The 20,657-nt window shown below is 42.5% G+C and overlaps 1 protein-coding gene and 1 non-coding gene across 2 annotated transcripts in view; one reads left to right on the top strand and one right to left on the bottom strand.

Moving 5' to 3' along the window:
• hmcn1 (hemicentin 1) overlaps positions 1-20,657 on the bottom strand; it is an 87,380-nt gene that overhangs the window by 11,309 nt on the left and 55,414 nt on the right. Inside the window, exons 35-80 of the mRNA XM_069679597.1 lie at positions 20,318-20,472; positions 18,968-19,091; positions 18,709-18,810; positions 17,078-17,254; positions 16,726-16,877; positions 16,492-16,615; positions 14,111-14,286; positions 13,836-13,932; positions 13,096-13,218; positions 12,827-12,982; positions 12,387-12,668; positions 12,116-12,283; positions 10,825-10,938; positions 10,530-10,616; positions 10,260-10,451; positions 9,959-10,132; positions 9,749-9,862; positions 9,459-9,604; positions 9,221-9,371; positions 8,730-8,927; positions 8,537-8,650; positions 8,243-8,430; positions 7,404-7,500; positions 7,085-7,246; positions 6,856-6,969; positions 6,557-6,759; positions 5,568-5,649; positions 5,315-5,446; positions 5,056-5,205; positions 4,682-4,841; positions 4,444-4,568; positions 4,175-4,358; positions 3,874-3,971; positions 3,499-3,777; positions 3,217-3,413; positions 3,046-3,127; positions 2,687-2,823; positions 2,456-2,597; positions 2,218-2,362; positions 1,920-2,047; positions 1,666-1,822; positions 1,363-1,484; positions 1,088-1,252; positions 705-812; positions 387-524; positions 159-293 (exon numbers count right to left, since the gene is read on the bottom strand). Coding sequence (XP_069535698.1) covers positions 159-293; positions 387-524; positions 705-812; positions 1,088-1,252; positions 1,363-1,484; positions 1,666-1,822; positions 1,920-2,047; positions 2,218-2,362; positions 2,456-2,597; positions 2,687-2,823; positions 3,046-3,127; positions 3,217-3,413; positions 3,499-3,777; positions 3,874-3,971; positions 4,175-4,358; positions 4,444-4,568; positions 4,682-4,841; positions 5,056-5,205; positions 5,315-5,446; positions 5,568-5,649; positions 6,557-6,759; positions 6,856-6,969; positions 7,085-7,246; positions 7,404-7,500; positions 8,243-8,430; positions 8,537-8,650; positions 8,730-8,927; positions 9,221-9,371; positions 9,459-9,604; positions 9,749-9,862; positions 9,959-10,132; positions 10,260-10,451; positions 10,530-10,616; positions 10,825-10,938; positions 12,116-12,283; positions 12,387-12,668; positions 12,827-12,982; positions 13,096-13,218; positions 13,836-13,932; positions 14,111-14,286; positions 16,492-16,615; positions 16,726-16,877; positions 17,078-17,254; positions 18,709-18,810; positions 18,968-19,091; positions 20,318-20,472 — 6,756 coding nt within the window. The remainder of the gene's footprint in view (positions 1-158; positions 294-386; positions 525-704; positions 813-1,087; positions 1,253-1,362; positions 1,485-1,665; positions 1,823-1,919; positions 2,048-2,217; positions 2,363-2,455; positions 2,598-2,686; positions 2,824-3,045; positions 3,128-3,216; positions 3,414-3,498; positions 3,778-3,873; positions 3,972-4,174; positions 4,359-4,443; positions 4,569-4,681; positions 4,842-5,055; positions 5,206-5,314; positions 5,447-5,567; positions 5,650-6,556; positions 6,760-6,855; positions 6,970-7,084; positions 7,247-7,403; positions 7,501-8,242; positions 8,431-8,536; positions 8,651-8,729; positions 8,928-9,220; positions 9,372-9,458; positions 9,605-9,748; positions 9,863-9,958; positions 10,133-10,259; positions 10,452-10,529; positions 10,617-10,824; positions 10,939-12,115; positions 12,284-12,386; positions 12,669-12,826; positions 12,983-13,095; positions 13,219-13,835; positions 13,933-14,110; positions 14,287-16,491; positions 16,616-16,725; positions 16,878-17,077; positions 17,255-18,708; positions 18,811-18,967; positions 19,092-20,317; positions 20,473-20,657) is intronic.
• trnas-aga (transfer RNA serine (anticodon AGA)) lies at positions 19,260-19,341 on the top strand. Its single transcript has one exon. It is a non-coding gene; the product is annotated as a tRNA-Ser (tRNA).

A 20,657-nucleotide genomic window follows, 5' to 3' on the forward strand; every position in this document is an offset into this window, starting at 1 on the left:
TGACAAAGGGAGGAAAGGGATTGCAGGTTGTCTCAGAACTGGAGGATAATGTGAAAATAACAGTCAGCTTAAAAGGAATAACACATTTAGTTTGATATTGCAACTCAGACAAATTGGCATTTATTTGTAAACAACTGCTTCTGAAGTTCGTCCCCTACCTTGCACTCTGAGTTTGGTCTTGCCCAGCGCGGTGCCTGCAGGGTTCTGGGCCACACATATATATGTTCCAGAGTCTGACACAGAGGCCTTGGAGATCTGCAGACTTCCATTAGGCAACACTGTGAAACTTCCACCTGGGATGACGCAAGAGACATGATGTTAAGATGTTATGATTACTTACACACACACACAAACACACACACAAACAAACAGACAGGATTAAGTACCTGTGGTGGGTATATTGATGCCCTCCTTCTGCCACGTGATGGTGGGTCGGGGTGAGCCTGTGGCCCTGCAGGGCAGAGTGATGGGGTTATTCAGGATCACATCCAGCGTTTGTGGGTGAGCCTGGATCGCTGGGAGCTCTGAGGAGAGGGATGGGAAAAGAGTGAAATTCACACACCAAAACATTTGATCATTTTCACACATTAAATGTTGAAATGATAAAATAAGTCAGCGTCTACAATATGTTTGGCTTGTTGCACTCTGCACAGCCTCCAAACAGCAGTGTGTCTTGATATATCTGTTTTTTAGGATGTTCTTACCCTGCACTGTGAGCTGCACGTGGCGGTGGGTGGAGCCTGCAGCATTCCTGGCCGTGCACGAGTAGCGTCCTGCATGACTGAGCTCAGCTGAGGTGATTTCTACTGGACCTGAAAACAGATCGCCACACGCCAAAATCAACATTATAAGCAAAGTGTACAAGTTCCAGCAGTTTGTAATGAAAGCATATTCTCAACACATTTGTCACTTAATAGAATCTGCATTAAGGGATAGCACACAGCGGTAGCCTGTCTTTACATTTTGAAGCATCAGTTGAACCTGCAACACTAACTAAAAAGTGTTTGATTTGCATACTTTGCTAGAAAGTTATCCCAAATAGAAGTTGTTCACTACTGTATGCTCGTTGTATTTCTCTCATTCTGACCTGTTGGCAGGATGTTGTAGCCCTTTCCTTCTTTAAGAAGCTTCATGCCATCTTTGTTCCAGTGGATTGTGGGTTCTGGGACGCCAGATGCAGTACAAGCGATGACCACTGGGGACAGTCTGGTTACAACCAGCTCTGTGGGTTCATCCGCTATAGATGGAGGAACTAGAGGGACAAAAGTTGTAATATGTAAGAAAGAATATTAATCTTGATGTTGATGTTTACAAATTAAATGTTAAAAATGTCTGTAAGTCTGTGGATGCTGCGTTACTCACCATGGACAGTGAGGTTGATGTATCTTGAATCTTCCCCTGCCTCATTAGTGACCACACATTCGTACACTGCTGTGTCCTCCACTGTGGGTGCTATGACAACCAGCGAGCCTGATGATAGTAATCTGGGAATAAAGAAAATGTTTGTTATTCTGAGAGTAGTTTTAATTTGTTGTCCACCCTATAAATACTAATAAGATATAGATTTTTAATTTGGTCTAATTTTTGTAATAATATATAAAATGTCTTCTGAGTAACAGCTTTGTCTTGAATTAGAAAACGGAGAGGGAGAAAACCTGGATCAACCTGTACATATTCTGGTTCTGGTCAGTATTGATGGATCGACCGTTTTTCATCCAGCTGACGGTAGGTTTGGGGATGCCGGTGGCCTCGCAGGACAGCGTGGTCTGAACGTTGACTGTGACCGTCACATTGGTGCGGCCATCGGCGATGGAAGGAGGGACTGAAAGAAGAGAACAGAGGATGAGAAAATAACTGGTTGAGTGGGTTTGTTGGTGACAGAAACAGGTTGAATTTTTATGTACACATTTATCACCCACCATATACTTGTAGATCCACTCTCTTGCGTTGTGTCCCAGCCTCGTTTGTTGCCATACACAGGTAGCGGCCAGTGTCGGTCACCTGAGCAGAGTGGATGTGTAATGACCCATCCTCTGCAAATGTGTACCTGTAAAAAGATATAGCATAGAGGAAGTGAAAACAATGGACTTCTATTTCTTTGAATATGCAGATTTAATGTCCTGAAAACTTCACATTCATCACAGAGAACAGTAAATTATAATCATTTGACACAAAACCAGCAAAAATGCCTCATTGTTATAAGAGGTGTGGATGTACCTGGGGTTATTTCCTGCCAACACAGCACCATGTTTCCTCCAGGTCACGCGAGGCGGTGGCACACCACTCACAATACACTCAAGCACAGCTGGCTTGTTGATGTTCACTGACACTGACTGGGAGCCTGCTTTGATAGTTGGGGCCACTGAGGGGACAGTAAACACATTTGTAGCTTGGTCATGAATCGAGCCTTTGGAGAGAATGTGTGTATAGTATGAGATAAAGGATGTAGCTGTACCATTGACTGCCAGGTTAAACTGCCGTGTGGTCTTGCCAGCGATGTTACTGGCCACACAGGTGTACTGAGCTCTGTCGCTGAGTTCAGCCACGTTGATCTGTAAGTAGCGTCCACCTGACAGGATACGCACGCGGGCGGAGGCCTACAAAAAGGAAAAAAAATGGCATTTAAAAATGCATATAAAGAAAGGTTACAGCATTGAGCGGATGTTATTTTTGTGTAATTTCTGACCTTCAAGGGTTGTCCATCTTTGAGCCAGGTCAGAGTCGGTGGTGGGACAGCATCAGACTTGCACTCCAGAGTCACCTGTCTGTTCTGCAGCACTGACACGTCCTGAGGTGTACTCTCCCCGGCAATGTTAGGGGGAACTGTTACAAGAAACCAGAAAGAAATCCTCTTTGACATGGATTTTGTGGCCAAATCTCCTCCCAACTTATTATTTATTAATTGTTTAGAAAATATTGAATGAAAAAACAAAAATTTGTTTTGAGTATGGGATGATGTAATCATACTTTTTTGTAATCGGATTGTTAACACAATGTTATGCACAGTGCAAACTACAATGTGATTAATACTCCTGTGTTACCCACCATGTACACGAACCAGGAACTCCTTGTCATCATCTCCTGCAGGACTATTGGCTAAACAGCTGTATCTGCCTGTGTCCTCCAGCTTAATACAAAAAAGTGTGACAAAGTATAAGAACAAAGAAAACAAATTTAATATATGAGAAATAAGATTTCACTGTAACAATCACCGACCTGTGCCGAGGCAGCACGAAGGACCTCTCCTCCCCGGAGGATGCGCAGGCCGTCTGTCTGTGGGAGCGGGCGTCCATCCTTCATCCAGGTCAAAGAGGGTGCAGGGATCCCTGAGGCCTCACAGTGAAGCTCCAGGACATTATTCACCACCACAGACACTTCTGCTTGAACACCCGAGCCCTTGATGCGTGGAGGGTCTGACAAACCAAACAAACACCATTTCTTTCCCTCATCTATGAATCAAAAGCTGAAGCTTGAGAGCGATAATCTGCTTTTACTCACCCAACACTTTCAGGTTGAAGTGGCGGCTAGCTTGACCAGCGGTATTGTTAGCCACACAGGTATAGCGTCCTGTATCATTGACCTGGGCCTGGATGATTTGCACAGTGGTATTCAGGTTGAGGAATTTGAAATGGGGGTTAGGAATTAGGGTGATCCCTTGTTTGAGCCAGGTCACAGTGGGGGTTGGTGTCCCATCAGCTATACACAGGAGAGAAGCCAAGTGTCCTCTGACTACAGTCACGTCCTCTGTGCTTCCTGCTCCGTCCAGACCAGGAGGGACTGTGAGTCATAAAAGATGCGCTTTATTATAAGCTGAACATGGTGTTTGGTGATTAATTCCACATATTTGATAACTGCGTATGCTTTCAGACTCACCATGCACCTGCAGGCTAAAGTGTCTGTTGTCCACTCCTGCTCTGTTGGATGCAACGCAGGTATAGGTGCCACTGTCAGACACCTGGGTGCGTGTAATCCTGAAAGACGCAGAAGGTAAAACATATAAATGGAAAGAACTAATTAATAAACATATGAAAACACAACAATATCAGTTAATCTCACTGTTAAAGCACTACACTAACATCTCAGTCTTACACATTTCTTTGCAATAATGTAATCTCACATGAGATGCACAAGAAGTTGTTGCTAACGCAGCAACATGTCCCGTCCACTGACCTACCGGAGCACCTGTCCTGCAGAGAGAAGCCGTATGTGGGAGGAGACTGGCAGAGGAAGGCCATTTCTGAGCCAGTTGAGCTGGGGAGGAGGAGAGCCTGTAGCAACACACTCAATGTTGACAGAACTGTCGAGTACTGTGGTCAACCGCTCAGCTGTGTCACTGTTGCCGTCTATCACAGGAGGGACTAAAGCAAAGGAGAAAGTAAAGCAAAGTCAGTGACGGAAAAAGGGAGGGCTCAATTGAAGATGCATGAGTTTAAATAAACCCACCATATACGTTCAGATTGAATATCCTGTCCTCTTCTCCTGCAGTATTGGTGGCCACACAGGTGTACTTGCCACTATCAGTGGTGTGAGCTCCGGTCACAGTGAGGGTGCTTTGATCCGGACTGATTCTGAACACAAATGCAAAATAACATCATCATTATAATTTTACTCATAACTGAAATCGCAGACAGTAAAACCCAGAATTTTCTTCTATGTTGTTTTTATTCTGCGGCAGGTTTACCTGAGCCCGGTGTTCCTCGTGTTGTTGATGACCTCCCCGTCCTTCAACCACTGGATGGTGGGAGTGGGGGTTCCCTGGGCTCGACAGACCAGCTGGACGCTTTCATTTAGCAGGACTCCCATTTCACTGGGCAGCTCTGATCCAGAGATACTAGGAGGGACTAAGAGAGAATTACTGGTTGAAGCAAAATCCTTCTCATACCGAGAGACACCATAAATAAGCAGATACACGCATGACTGACACATAAAGCCTTAAAAGAATATATGATAATATTCTGCTGGAAACAAATAAGCTTTTGCATGTCTGTAATTTGAAACATTCTTTGACAAAAGTATTAGAACTTTTCTTTGTAGAGACTGAGGTCATGTTTGTACCTTGTATGGTGAGGTGGTAGCTCTTGCGTGCCTTCCCCTCCACATTGGAGGCCACACATGTGTAAGTGCCACTGTCAGAGAGCTGTGAGCGTGCAATCTGCAGCTTGCTTCCTCCTGAGAAGATGTGCATCTCCAGAGATTCTGAGTTTTCTACAGAAACATCAAATTAAATAAGTTCATATGTTTGTTATTAATCAAATGCAAATGAAAAAGATACTGTGCCTAGCTGCAGAGCATTTGAGCCTAAATGGAGGTCTACCTATTGGTCGTCCGTTCTTCAACCAGGCGAGGCTGGGAGGTGGGATTCCAGTAGCATCACAAGCAAAGGTGACTGGGTTACTGATGGTCTCCACAACTCTCTCCTCTGTAGGGCCATCGATACTGGGAGGTACTGAAGAGATAGAGAGAAAGAGAGAGAGATTTCTGTACATGTTGAATGATGTGCATTAATTATTAATACAATGTATTTCATTAATTTGAGATTTTGCAACAAGTAACATATAATTTTCTACCATAAATATTCAGGTGGAAGTTCTTGTCCACTTGTCCAGCGACATTGGTGGCCTTGCAGACATACTGTCCGGTATCAGGCACCTGAAGAACAAAGACACATGTACGATAAGAGGGACGTAAAAAAACAAAATGGTAATGCTTTATATTAAGTTCCTTCTAATAAGCGTTAGTTAAACATAATAAGACTCTTATAAGTCCTGATAAGATGCTTATTAACATTAAATATATGTCAATAAGACTATCATAATCATGTTTATTGTTAGATTATAAGACATTTATAAGCACTTAAAAGAAACTTGTAAACAATTTACAGACAGCTTAAGAGCATCAATAAAAGTTGGTTATAATTGTAACCTTACCTATTATGCCATTGTTAAGCCTTAACTAAGCTTTAAAGTTTTTTATTGAGACTATTACATACTTTATTATGCAGTGATTTGCAATTAACTATGCGCTTATTAACAGTTAATTATGTCCTGAAGTTACTGGACCCCATGACAGGGTACACAGGTCTCTAGCCCTGATCTAAGAAAACTTTAGATGCACTGTATACAGAAACAGACAGTTTCTACAAACAGAAATGTTATATATTATACATTCTGCTTTTACTCCAACCTAAACAAAACAAAGATCAGCTCTCATCATGAATGGCTCCGCTGGATTGATAGGACACTTTATCTGAATGACATGGCTGCTCTGTTGTCCAGCTATCATCACTAAATAACTGGTTCAACTTGCAACAAATCAGCCTCCCATCTGGCATGAATGTAACTTCCCTATGCAAGTTTTTCCTGCAGTTCTAATTACTTATTTTACTTGCAATGTGGTAGCTACTATGGCTGAGACGACAAAGACCAAAGTGGCTTCTACAACAGCTCAAACTTCCATCAATGAAAAAACATCACACACAGTGTTTGATTTGACGTGTGAACATTGAAGGATGGTGCTAAAACAAGACCTGACAATGTTGCATCCATTCATCTCTTACCTCTGAGCCTTTGATCTGAAGCATCTGTCCCCCTGCCAGGATTTGCAGGTTGGCTGATTCTGTCACCACCCTGCCGTTCTTGTACCAGGTCATTGTGGGAGGAGGCACAGCGTTGGACTCACACTCCAGAGTTACTGATTTCCCAACAAGCACATTCACCACCACAGGAGAGTCTCCACTACTGTCCCGGATACTGGGAGGAACTGGAAGACAGTGAGAAGAGGAAAACCTTTACTTTCAGTTCAAGAATTTAAAGTTGCGCTCAGTGAAAGGTTCACACCGTGTGGATGTGGACTGACCGAAAACAGTGAGGTAGATGTGTTTGTAAGCCTCTCCTGCTGCGTTCATGGCCACACAGCTGTACTTTCCTCCATCAGATACTTTTGCTTTCAGAATCTGCAGCGTACGACCACCTGAAGGGAACATATGGACGCAGAGACACATTTAAAATCAACAGCAATGATCCCACTGCCTGGTGTTACTTCTATTAAATATGACCTGGTAGATAATTCTAAAAGTGCCCAGTACCTGGCATGATGAGTGCATTGGTATTAGCCTGAATGGGGCCTTTCTCATTTAGCCAGCTCAAGGTGGGAGGAGGGAATCCAGTGGCCTCACAAGAAAGAGACACAAAGTTGTTCACCACCACAGTCACAGTCTCAGGATTCAGGCCGACGATGGTTGGAGGCACTGAAAGCAGAAAGAATAGAAATATTCAGTAAAGCAAACAACATTTCTCCAGTTATCCATCTTTTTATGCATTTTTAATTTGCTAATGCGCTCCTACAGCCCTTCAGTATATACCTAGTGATATCAAGCTATAATTAACTATAACTTTGTGACTCACCATGAACATTAAGGTTGAAGGATTTGTCTGCACTTCCAGCAACATTGTCAGCCACGCACACATAGCGGCCAGTGTCAGATACCTGAGCAGTCATCACCTGTTTGTCAAAAAAAATGGAGAAATATAAGATTAGTAAGAACTGCTGGAAATGGATATTATGAAGGATATTATTTTAAAGTGATTTCTTTAAATGGGACAAATAATCCCAATGTAAATATGTGTCTGATTTATCTGGACTTTGCAAGATTCCTTGTGCATTATAATGGATGGACCTGATCTAATTTAAACAATAAGCTTCATAAATTTTACATCACATTGTACAAATGTTTTCTTTGTTCTGGATATTCAGTGTATAGGGTTTGAATCCAACTGCCACCAGTTTATCAGCATCAATAAATCCAACTCCAAACACAGCCCCACTCTCTCAAGGCGTCCCCCAAGGTTCAGTGCTTGGTCCCCTCCTCCTCTTCCTCTACATGCTTCCCCTTGGTCGCATCATATGCCACCATGGCCTCCAATTTCATTGTTATGCCGATGACACCCAGCTCCACCAAATCCATCACTGCTGCCACTCACTCCACCATCACAAACTGCTGCATGGACATAAAAACCTGGATGCAAGCGAACTTCGGCCATGACATCCTGCCCCAACTTATCCCTCTGCACTGATGGCTCCACTGTTCCCGCTTCCACACATATCCGTAATCTTGGCGTCATCTTTGATCAATCTCTCTTCTACAAACGCCACGTTAACTTGCATCTAAATCAGTTGTTTTCAATGCTAAACATGGGCTATGGAATGAGACATGCTGAGAACGACTTTGTCTCCCAGTTCTTACCTGAAGTGTTCGCCCATTGGACAGGATCCGATGTGGCCCGTCAGAGCTGACTGGCTGGCTGTCCTTAAACCAGGTGATCTTGGGGGCGGGGTTTCCATCCACAATACACTCCAGTTGTGTAGTTTTGTTGACCACTACTGTGACCTCATCAGGCAAATCGCTGTCTGTTCCTCGTATGACTGGGGGCACTTTTGCAGGAAAACAAGACACAATGAGAATCTGTTCTATGTAAAAATACTTTACACCAGCTCTATTAAACTAAATGATACCTCAAGGAAAAGTGCTTTAACTCACATAAAACTCTAACATCATACTGAATGGAGTCCTCTCCTGCTTCGTTGACAGCCACACATGTGTACCTCCCTGAGTCTTCAGCCTGGGATCTGGGAATCTGTAACACTCGCCCACCTGAAATAAAACGTATTAGTATTAACTCATTCTCTGTCTTGCTCCTGCGTTTTTGTTCATTTTTTGGGGTCTGTCTTACCTGGCAAGATCAGAACTTTGTCATTGGAGGCCAGCAGTTGTCCATCCTTGTACCAGGTGAGTGTAGGAGGGGGGACAGCATTGGTCTCACAGTACAGAGAGATGGGATTGTTAAGTATCACATCTCGAACATCCCCTGCAAAGCCTGGGGAAGACGTGGTATCACCGACTCCACCTGGCCTGTTGAAATTAGGTGGAACTGAATAGGGGGAAAGAGAAAGGTGAGAAATGTTTAAGCCCTTCTTTAAGCATCAACACTTTTGAGTTGTGGTTGAAACAATAATTGAGGCAATGGCTCTGCATTTGTGTAAAAAGATTACATTAGAATTGTTGGTATTATTCAAAACACAATTTATTTTTGTAATTATCAACCATTTTCCAAAGTGCAGCACTAGTAATAGAACAAAAACAGCAGGAAAATTTTAATCTTTTAGCCCATGAAATGCACAAATAGTGTCTGTTAACACATCGGCATCAGTCAACCCAGTTCACCTTGTATATTTACATCAAAGTCCTTCTCATCCTCTCCAGCTATATTGGTGGCTACGCAGGTGTAGCGGCCAGTGTCTGACACCTGAGCGTGCTTGATCTGAACAATACGCCCGTTGGCTGTTATGGAGACATGATCATCTGCCCGCAGGATCTGTGCAGGAAAAAGGCATGAATCATTTTAAATATATATTTGTCTTTTTCTTCCATAAACTTTAATGGAATCAAATCAGATTTGTACCTGTCCGTCCTTGTACCACTGCAGTGCAGGGGTAGGAAAAGCCTGAGCTGCACACTCCAGGGTCAGTGTGCTGTTCACCTTGATCTTGACCTCTTTGGGGGCCAGTCCTTCCCCTGGGATATCATTCTTATTGATCTGAGGGGGAACTGGAGTTTGAGAAAATAATTAAGAGGTTGTACAGTATGTTCACAAGTTATGTCAATCAGCAATTTATAGTTATATGTACTTAAATAGGCTATGCTGGAATTGTACACTGCTTTTCTTGAAGCATGCTCTCAAAGAAATCTCACCATAAACCTTGACCTCATAGTGCTTCAGTGTCTCTCCAGCCTCATTAGTGGCCACACAGGTGTATCTCCCAGCATCCTCTTCTTTAGCATTGAGAATCTGCAGGGTTCTCCCACCTGTGAAAGCACGTGTCATGATTAATAAATGAAGATTTAGCACATAACTGTATTCTATAAGTTGTACTCTATTGTTATATAAATATGATCCCAAACCTGGAAGGACACGGACGTTGCGACTGGACTCAAACGGCGTGCCGTCCTTGAGCCAGGTGATGAGAGCAGGAGGGTAGGACTGGACTTCACACACCAGAGAGGTGGGGCTGCTCAGAGTTACTGTCACCTCGTCTGCAGAGCCGTCAGGACCTGATCCAGCAATGGTGGGAGAAACTGGAGGACAGAACAACGTAAGTGCAAAGTGATCAAACCTACAACAGAATATGATTTAAATTCCTCAAAAATAGTAAATTGATTCTAGAAATGATCACAAATGGATTAAGAGGAGTTGTGTTTGTACCTAGGACATTGAGGTTGAAGTGCCGTCTGCGGTCCCCTGCACTGTTAGATGCCTGGCAGCTGTACCTGCCAGTGTCGGACACTTGGGCCGCAGAGATCTGGAGGAAACGACCATGAGACAAAACTTGGTGGCGTCTGTCAGGCACCAACAGCTGTCCATCCTTCAGCCATTTTATCTCTGGTAACGGGTTTCCTGGACAAAATAAGTTGACGTTAACAAAGTGGAAATAAATGGACAGGGCTGCGTTTGAGTCAGAGATGTATTTTTTACCTGATGCTTCACAGGAGAGAGTAATGTTGTGTTTCTCCTTGACTTTAGTGTCCAACACTGTTCCTCCGTCCACAATGCTTGGAGGAACTGTCAAAATGAATATTTATTAGACGGTTCTCATGGTCTCCCAATTCATTAAAACATTTCTAAGTTAAGTACAGAAATAACCAATGAAATGTTAACTCAACAAATGTTTAAATAGTATTTTAAATCTATACTGTAAAGTTGAAGAAGACATTTTCCTTCAACATAAAGCCATCTGACAAATACTTGATGATGTTTATAAAATCTTTACCGAGGATGTCGAGGTCAAAGTTCTTCCTCTCCTCTCCAGCGATGTTAGAAACAATACAGGTGTACCTCCCAGCATCCTCTACAGCAGCATGCATTAGACGCAGGCTCCGCCCCCCTGGAGAATAAACAGGCTGATTATTATCAATCATTTATTTTCATCATGGAATGTTTTCAAAGTCTCGTCAGTGTAAAGCTGCACTTTTTCCCAAGGAGGAGTACAACAACATTTCAAGCTTATTAAGATGAAGCCCCCCCTCTTTAAACACTGGGATCAATTAACAGACAGAATTTAGACTTGGAGGCTCACAGCTGTTCAAACATTTACAAGCCAGTTTGCTGTGATTGAAGACAAATGATCTCTGTCTTTAAAACAATATTATCCTCACAGCGTTCATGAGAATCTCTGAGAATTCTGCAGCGCAAATGGTAAATGAACGGCACTTATATATCGCTTTTGTAGTCTTGCGACCACTCAAAGCGCTTTTACACTACATGTCACATTCATCCATGCACACACACATATTCACACACTGATGGCAGAGGCCTAAGTGCCAACCTCCAATCAGTATCTATACACATTTGAGGTTCTTGCCCAAGGACAGTTCAACATGTGACTGTAGCAGTCAGCGATCGAACCTTCCGATGCAAGACGACCGACTCTGCCACTGAGCCACTAGTGTAGGTTACAAAATAGACAGTGCACTGAATTAACCTACAATAGTGGCTTCAAAACTGTATATCATTCTGAATTTGACACACCTAAACACGAGCCTCCCCCTCTGCCCACATCAGACACTTTTGTGAGAGTCCATCTAAGTCAACGTTTTCTCCCCAAACATTTAGCTTTATTTTGTTTCCTAATAATTCCCATTATGCAAAGTTCATGTGCAAAATGTAGGTTCACAGAGCGGGATAGGTTTATTTGCACCAGCAATTCATGTACAGACTATGGCTTAATTTGCAAGCACCCAATAAGTCTTGTTAAATGTTTAAAAATATAATTTAAATCAATTGCTCCTGTTTGTCTTCTTTCACAAATCTCTGTCAGTTGAGTTTGGCCCCAGTTGAAATGAGCCTATTACATCTAATTACTGGTGATATATTGCAAATGCTTGGCCTTTTAAACCCAGCTTGGAAGCAAAATAGCTCAAATTACTCCTTTGAAGATCTGGACTATCATTTAAATCCTTGTTGGCTTGCTTTCCTTCACGACCAAGAAAGAGTTTATAGACCTGTGTAGATGACCCACACAAAAACACCTTACTCATAAAATGAGTCACACAGGAACTCACCTGAAAGCACTCGCACTGAGCTGGAAGCTTTGATTGGACGACCATCCTTCATCCAGGTGATGGCAGGGAGAGGAATGCCTGAAGCCTCGCAGCTCAGAGCGACCGGGTTCTTCACCACAACACTCACATTTTCTGGAAAGGTCACCTGACCTATTATACTCGGTGGGACTGAACAACAGCAAGGAGAAGAAAGAACATTTAAGACCTTGTGATTGATTCTATCTCTCAACAAAAAAGCCTAAAATAAAAAAAATAAAAAAAGAATTCATACCATGCACACTGATGTCATGCTTGCTGTCAGCCTGCCCTGCCACATTCACAGCAATGCAGGTATAGCGTCCTGTGTCTGACACCTTAGCGTCTTTGAGCTGCAACAGCCGCCCCTCGTTCAGGACTTTGACACCATGCTGGCCTGCGATAGGCCGCCCATCTTTCAGCCATGTGATGGCGGGTCGTGGCACGCCCTCCGCAGCACACTGTAGGGTCACGTCACCTCCTTTTGTCACAGCAATGTCATCAGATTCGCCCTCGCTGCGTCTGATGGAAGGGCGGACTGAAGTGAGAAAAGCAAGTGAGTTTGTGCACATATTCATATGTTCATAGGTATATACTTTTAAAGGTACATTATTTCATACAGTTTGGCTTTTAACAATATGCTGCGAAGATATATAACCATCTCTAAAAGTCATAGATATTGTGGCACACACACACCATAAACCTGCAGGCTGTACTCCTTGGAAGTAGTCCCGGCTGCACTGGAGGCGGTGCAGGTGTAGGAGCCTGTATCTGTCCTCTCAGCGCTGGAGATCTGCAGCTGGCGACCTCCTGACAAAACCCTAAGCCTCTGATCTGACTTGAGCTCAGAGCCTGGGACAGACACAAAGCGCATGTTAAGCGTGATGTGTAAAAGCTAAAATCGTTCATTGCATCATAAAGAGTTCATATAGCATGTTACTATTTCTACCTACACCTGTACTTACCATCCTTCCTCCAGGTAAGGCTGGGGGGCGGTATGCCGCTGGACTCACACACCAGAGTGATGAGACTGCCTTCAATCACAGTCAGAGGAGAGACCTCCCCGGAGCCACGGATGCTGGGAGCAACTGCAATAATGACAGGACACCAAAAGGGGGCGCTCACATCTCATTCAAGCTACATGCTGGTGTGTTTCACTGAGGTGAAAATGTGAGTTAAGCATCATCTAACAGCAAAAACACTTATGTGAAATCTGCAAGTAAAATAAGAGCAAAATAAAACAGAGAGAGCGTTTATAAGAATGTTTGTTATTCTTTATTATAAACACTTTAAATCAATCTAAGAACACAATCATGCTGCAATCACAAAAGAACTGGCTTCAAGTGAGGTCAAACACAGGTAACTATGGTAACAAGGTACCTATAGCCTTTTAAAGAAAATGGATTTAGCTTTGTCAGAGGTCTACACAACTTACTTAGCAAACCAAAGCATATTTATTCTGCCTTTAGCCTTTGTTGGATAGGATAGCTGAAGAGAGACAGGAAGTTTGGGGAGGAAAGAGTGGGGGCCCACTCACTGACATGCACCAAATGACCGGGCAGACCGGGACTCGACCAGACCAGGACTGTAGCCTCTGTACATGGGGTGTCTGCTCTACCAACTGAGCTAAACCAGCAGCCCAACAAATCGTATTTAAAGAAAAAGAATAACTAACAAATAGGGCCAAAAATTAATATAAACTCACCCCAGACGTTGAGATTGTAGTTCTTCTCTGTTTTGCCAGCAACATTAGTGGCTTCACAGGAATACCTGCCTGAATCCTGCACCTGGGCACTATCAACCTAGATTCAAAGACAAATCATTAGATAAGGTAAAAAAAAAACACTTTTAAAAAACTTTTAAGAGGTTAATAGTGAAAGTACGGTATGGCTTGATTAGAAGGAATCACAGAAACTTCTAACACCTACAACAAAGTGGGAATTCCACTTGTGAACACTCACATACTCTCTAACTCTGTACCTTGAGCACACTTCCATCTGCAGAGACAGTCATGCCAGGCTTCCTGAAGAGTGGACGGCCATCTTTGCGCCAGGTGAGGGTCGGTGGAGGTATCGCATCGCTCTGGCAGTGCAGCTCCACCGGACGGCCGAGCATCACTGTGGCGTTCACCTCCTCGCCCTTGATGTTTGGTGGCACTGTGGCAGACATGGAGGCAAGCTACTGGAATGGTTTCTCTATATATAATCACATATGTTTACAAAATGAGACACATACCTGAATTTGTCTTAAAGCTAGCCTGCAAAGCTACTCAAAATGCTGTTAACCCTTCATATTCTCCTCATAAGAAAACTGAATAATAGCCTCCCCAGACAGGCTCTATCAAATTAGGCATCTGGTGCTCTTTAAGTCGATCTTAGGTTATGACAGCACCATTAAACCAGTCCAACATTTGTTTGTGGTAACAAACAATCAGAGGGCCTTCATTTCCAAGAGCTTCATGAAACCTAATCTCCATGGAAATTGCAAACATGCACTGAGAAGCATAATAACAACAGCAGGAAAGATTTTTGTTCCCCTGTGACTTTTTAATGATCATAAAACGGTAGATGGGGAAGAGTTGACTCCTAAAATATAACATCTTCCAAAAGTGGCTCTTTTGTTCATCTGAGAGTCTGTTGTCCAGGAGACAGACACAACTTTTTGACGTATCTGGACCGGTCTAGAAAATAACTGCTGACCCCTGCATTCCCCTGCATTACGCATATTGGACAGACAGAGCTCAAGTAATTAGGGAAGGACAGAAACAAGCCCTCAGTTCAGACACAGGAAGCTGCCGTAGAATGGTAGCAATTACTGCAACAAATCTGCCTTTATTTCTCCTGACAAGTTCTTTTTGATCTCTCAGAGGAAACGAACGTCACGTGGATGTTTGTGTTATGCATGCATATGTTCAAACAGACACACAAGCACATCGTTTTACAAACCTCTGTATGTAAACGACTTGTCTCTTATTTCCTCAGTGACATTAGCTTTAATCGACTTGTTTAACAACTGATCTGCCATCAAGCTCAGCCCTGTGTGGGAAACTGACAAGGTTTATTGGAATGCTAAAGTTACTCTACGTGCACATGTTTTGCTCAAGGCCTGTTTCGAATATTGATACAATATTACAATCTACGTTTAAAGCTGAATCTGGGGCTCTGTTGAGAGACACGGTTCAGTCGGCCAAAACTTTATCCAGTAAAACAAGAGGGGAAGAAGGAAAAGACATTAGAGTCGTGGACAGGAAGCATGTGTCCTTCAGAAGAGAATTGAACCGTTCTGTCGACAGCTAGCCTGATAAATCTACTAAACAACTTTAACGCTCAAATTTATCCTCATTCCCAAGAATCTCAATATTTGAAAAAAAACACTTCCCATCCATGGCCTGGTTTTGTTTGCAACATAGCTCAGCATTTTTTAAGTCAAGTAATGGTTATGATAAAAGTTGTGTTATTGTTGGCTGATAAAAGGTTCAATATGTGATCCAAAAGTAAATAAAAGGAATTAAACTATAGAACTGAACCCTACTACAGCTGCAATTTATCCTAAAAATGTTGGATTTGGATTTTAACAGCTAAAAGATTGAGTATTGTTAATGACAACTAGTTTTAAAGCTTGTGAGGACCTTTTGATTTGTGTTGATTTTGGCGCCCCCTGTGGACAAAGCCACACCTCTCTTTGCTGATTTTGCCCTGTTCATGCTTAAGTGGTGGTTTTTAACAATAAATCTCACCCTGCTTTCTTTAACAGTTATATGCTTCACTCACTTTAAATCTTTGCCCTGGAAAATGTAAACAAAGGCAGCGTGCAGTTAATCGCTTCGTCTGACACCTACCCCCCCGCCAGCAGTTTCAGGCATTAAAAATAACTATGTAGAAATAATCAATGATGATGTCATCACAGCTGTGATTTGATCACAGATGACAGTTTACACAAGTTATACAAGTGACAAATAGTAGCAAAAAGTAATAATCGACAACAGATTATTTTTTGCTCCACCAACTTAACTGAAACTGGACTTTTGTTGCCAAGCAACCCAAACATTCTCCTGCACTCGGTGTCTACAGGTCACCACAGATCAGCTGTTTTTATCATGTACATTTATTTATCAGTGAAATAAGAGTCTGCTGTGTGATTCAGAGGTTCCAGCTTGATTAATGTACACATACACTGCCTGCTGTAATGTTAACTAACAGTATTGGTATAACACCTGGTTGAGGCGGGGTGATGTTGTTGTCTATATCAGCACTCATGGAAAGCTTCTCGTCCAATCAGATTACTTGGACGAAACTAACTGTTGTATAAATGTATATAGTGAAAGTATGTTATTCAACTATTGACAATGGTTATTTACTCACCATAAACTCTCAGGTCATACTCTCTTTGTTGTTCTCCTCCAGCATTGACAGCCACACAGGTGTACCTGCCTGTATCACTAACCAGGGCACTGTTCAGAGACAGCACTCTGCCACCAGACAAAACCTGAGAGGGAGACAGAGACAGTTAAGAGACTAGATCGTGCACACAAAGGCAGCCATAAAAAAGGCCACAAAATTGTTACCATGTCTCTCTGACACAAAAAGCGTACACACCTGTATGCCATGTGACACACTTGCCACGGGGCTGCCATCTTTGAGCCACGTGAGGCTGGGTAGAGGAACACCGGTGGCCTCACACTCCAGCCTGGCAGCTTCGTTCACCACAACTGTTACTGTACCACCTCGACTGGAGATGACCGGAGGCACTGCAAGATGAAAAAATGTTGAAAGTGTCAAGAATAATAGCACAAATGTATGGCATATAGGTGTCACAGTGGAACCCTGTTTCACAAAGTCATCGCCGGATTACAGAGACTCACTGTTATGATGTCTTCTCATGTGATTTGAATAAGGCTTTAGAAATGTTTTAATAAGGCTAGACTTTTTAATTGAGAAAGTCACCCACCGAACACCTGCAGGCTGTGAGATATCTCAGCAACTCCAGCCAGGTTGACCGCAACACATCTGTACATGCCAGCATCAGACAGCTGGGCTCGTTCAATCTCCAGCACCTGGCCGCGCTTCAGCATCGTCACACCAGCTGCACTTGTCAGCGGTCGGCCATCTTTGTACCAAGTGATAGCTGAACGAAGAAAGGTAATCCAAATGGTTAACATAAAGCAAAGGAACACAAAGGGAATAACATCAAATACATCAGAAAGGATAATAAATCAAAAGAATAAGATTGTTGGAGAGCAGTTAGAGAGCAGGAAACACATAAATGTTTTATGGCTTCTTTCCTGCTTTGCAGGGTGTAAAAATATTATATTATATTACATATTATATTATAGTATATTATATAATACTATATTATACTATTATACAATATAATTGCAAGTTTACTTTTATATTACATTTTTACTTTTGACTTAATATGTCGTGTCATACTACATTATTTGCATACTGTTATATACCATACTGTATTTAATTGCCACTTTTATACTGCACCTTATATCGTATACCTTAAACCTCATACCATACTGTATTATCTCATCCTGCTGTTACCCATACACGTCACTTTAAACCATAACTGTCACTTTATCTTGTCACTTACTCCTACTTGTATAACAGCTGTATTTACCTCTATATTATTTTATCTATTCGTATTTTAATACTGTTTTTACTTACTTGCTATTTGTCTTTGTGCTGCAGCAACACCTGAATTTCCCCACTTGGGATCAATAAAGGATTATCTTATCTTATCTTAACTTAACTTAAATAAAAGTTATATTATAGCTGCATGTCAAACAACATATAAACCAATACCAATGTACTATATCACACACTGTAATAAGTTCTATAATACTATGATGGGCTTATTATCGGCCAATTTGTACTTGAATTAACAAAGTTTTGAGTTGGATCAAATCTCAGACCTTGTGTACACCAGATACGTTACAAAGAAACCTAAAGCTGCTACAGTGTTTTGTTTTAACCCTTTCTTTGTGACCTTAAAGACCTCGAGGAAATTTAACACAGAGATCAGTGATCAGGGACGTGAATTTTGTCATATTTTAAATTTGAGTTCTAAAAATAGAATTTACTTTCTCCATATTTGTGATTGTGATATTTGTGAGCGCAGAGTAAGAGTGTTAATTGTTGAAAGATGTAAAGACATACGAAAGCAAGAGAGCTCATAGAACCAGATCTCTATGTTTTTGCTTTGGACAATGGAGCTCAACATAAAAGCCTTATAAAATGTTTTCACATGCAACCAATTTTAACGTTTATCAGATTGTTGGAATGAAACACCTGCTGTGAAATAAAGAAACATCCCAAGTTAAAAGAGTATTGAATTGAAGTGGAATGTGACCGCTTATCTGCGCTGAACTTGGAAAGAGAGGCAGTGAGGGAGAGACTGAAGCCGCCTGCAGGGAGTCATCTGAGATCAATTTTCCGCTTTTCCATTGATGGGTTAAGATAAAGAAAAGAAGCAGTGCAGCCAACTCAAACTCAACAGCAGTCTGAGAAAACGACGCCCTGGAGCCTGTGAGTGAGCACAGCAGGACGGAGGAGGGGGTTTGTGAGCCGTCTCACCAGGTAATGGGCTGCCTGTGGCCTTGCACTCCAGCTCAGTGGGGAAGCCCGACAGGATGGTCTGGTTGATGATCTCTCCAGAGTTGGGGATACTGGGAGGCTCTGATGGACACGCAAGAACAATAATTTATCACATTATTTCCTCCTGTCTCCACCCAATCCCTCAACACAGTAGAGTGAATTACATATATGACAGAAACCAGGAGATGAGTGAGACAAGGCACAGACACATGCAGAGAGAGTGTTATGTGTGAGTTACCATGGACACTGAGCCGTATGTGCTGCTGGGCTTCACCAGCTGCATTTGTGGCCAGGCAGGTGTACTTCCCAGAATCCTCTAGCCTTGCCTCTTTGACCTTTAGTGTTCTGCCTGCCGACTCCAGCTGTGACAGATAAGCAAAAACACACACAGGACGCAGAGAAGTCAATACTTTTCATGTAAAAATGTGTGTAATCTACATTTTAGAAGACTTTTCAGTTTGACAGTGACAGAGCAACATGAAGCAACAGCCTCAGCAGAAAACCACAGAGTCAGATCAGGTTTCTCATGAGTTGTCGTGGCCGAGTGGTTAAGGCGATGGACTAGAAATCCATTGGGGTCTCCCCGCGCAGGTTCGAATCCTGCCGACAACGGCTCTGTGCTTTTCCTGATATAGCAAGTTGGGAAAGCAAATCAGCCTACTAGACACTTAGGAGATCGTTGGGTGGTGGAGCCGCGGCTGTGCAATCAGTAAAATGTAAGGTTAAAATGTCCCCAGTGACCTGCATGGATACTAATGGATGTTACTAACCACACAGCTGTGAATGAGCCTGTAAATGTGACATATGAACATCACTGGCCAAAAGAAACAATACAGTAAAAAAAGATAACAAACACGCAGGCAAAAAACTTTAAATAACGTTGCTACTTGCAGCTGGAAAAGGAACAGTGCCTTATTTTTTCTTTTGTGTTGCAAAGCAGTGATTCAAACATTTCCCCCCCCTGCATTTAAAGTTGTAATCTCGAAGATCTCAGTTTCGTTCTCTTTGGCGGCACCTGTGGTGATAAACAGTAATTGCAGGAGCACACTTCCCAGATACCCAGACAGTGTTGCATGTGTGACATCCACGGTTGGCTCCGGCTGTAACTCTTGATTTTCCCCCCTGACGGTCGCTTTCCTTTTTAGACTGTTTGCCTTCATCTGAGCGTCGAATTTGTTTCTTTTAATTTGGATTTTCACTTATTTCTGAAGTTGTATCTGTAGTCATCCATCTTTTCTTTGTTTGTTCAGCCATAGTAGGTTACTTTTTACTCGCAACCCTACCCTCTCTGGCAGAAAACTCGTCACTAACTGGACGCCGCTTGAGATTTTTTCCGTGAAAGTCGCACCAGACACCCAGTCTGTAATACTGCAAATGCAAAGTCTTTCATCAGTGGGCCGTGGGCTCAATCACCATTTTGTTACTTCATTTGGCGACAGATAGTGACTTCACAGACATTTATTTAAATGAAAATCTTCAAGATTATCACTTTAAACACATTTCAACAAGTCAACTGAAGATCTGCCCACTCCTGCTGTATGTCATGTCAAAACTAATGACCTTGTATTCAGTCTATCAGGGAACCAACCTTAAGGTGCCCCTGTGTGATGTCGACAGGTCGGCCATCTTTAAGCCAGGTAATGCTGGGAGGAGGGATGCCACTGGAGATGCACTCCAGACTGATGGGTTTGTGAAGAACCACTGAACGTTCAGCCGGCCCGGTGGTGCGAATGGACGGAGGCACTGAAGTGATAACGACAACAGAGTTATTCCTACAAACACTTCACAGCAGCAAATTTGAAAAAAGGTTAATGACAAAAAAGCAGAGTGGTATTTATTTACCCAAAGTGGGAGAGTCCCTGTGGCTTGCATTCAAAGCATAAATGACATTGATTGCAATTAAAGCACACACATACCATCATATTCAC

Source organism: Semicossyphus pulcher, unplaced genomic scaffold (genome assembly GCF_022749685.1).
Source record: "Semicossyphus pulcher isolate SPU_LCO1_2020_fin unplaced genomic scaffold, fSemPul1.0.p SCAF_4, whole genome shotgun sequence".
NCBI classification, from domain to species: domain Eukaryota; kingdom Metazoa; phylum Chordata; class Actinopteri; order Labriformes; family Labridae; genus Semicossyphus; species Semicossyphus pulcher.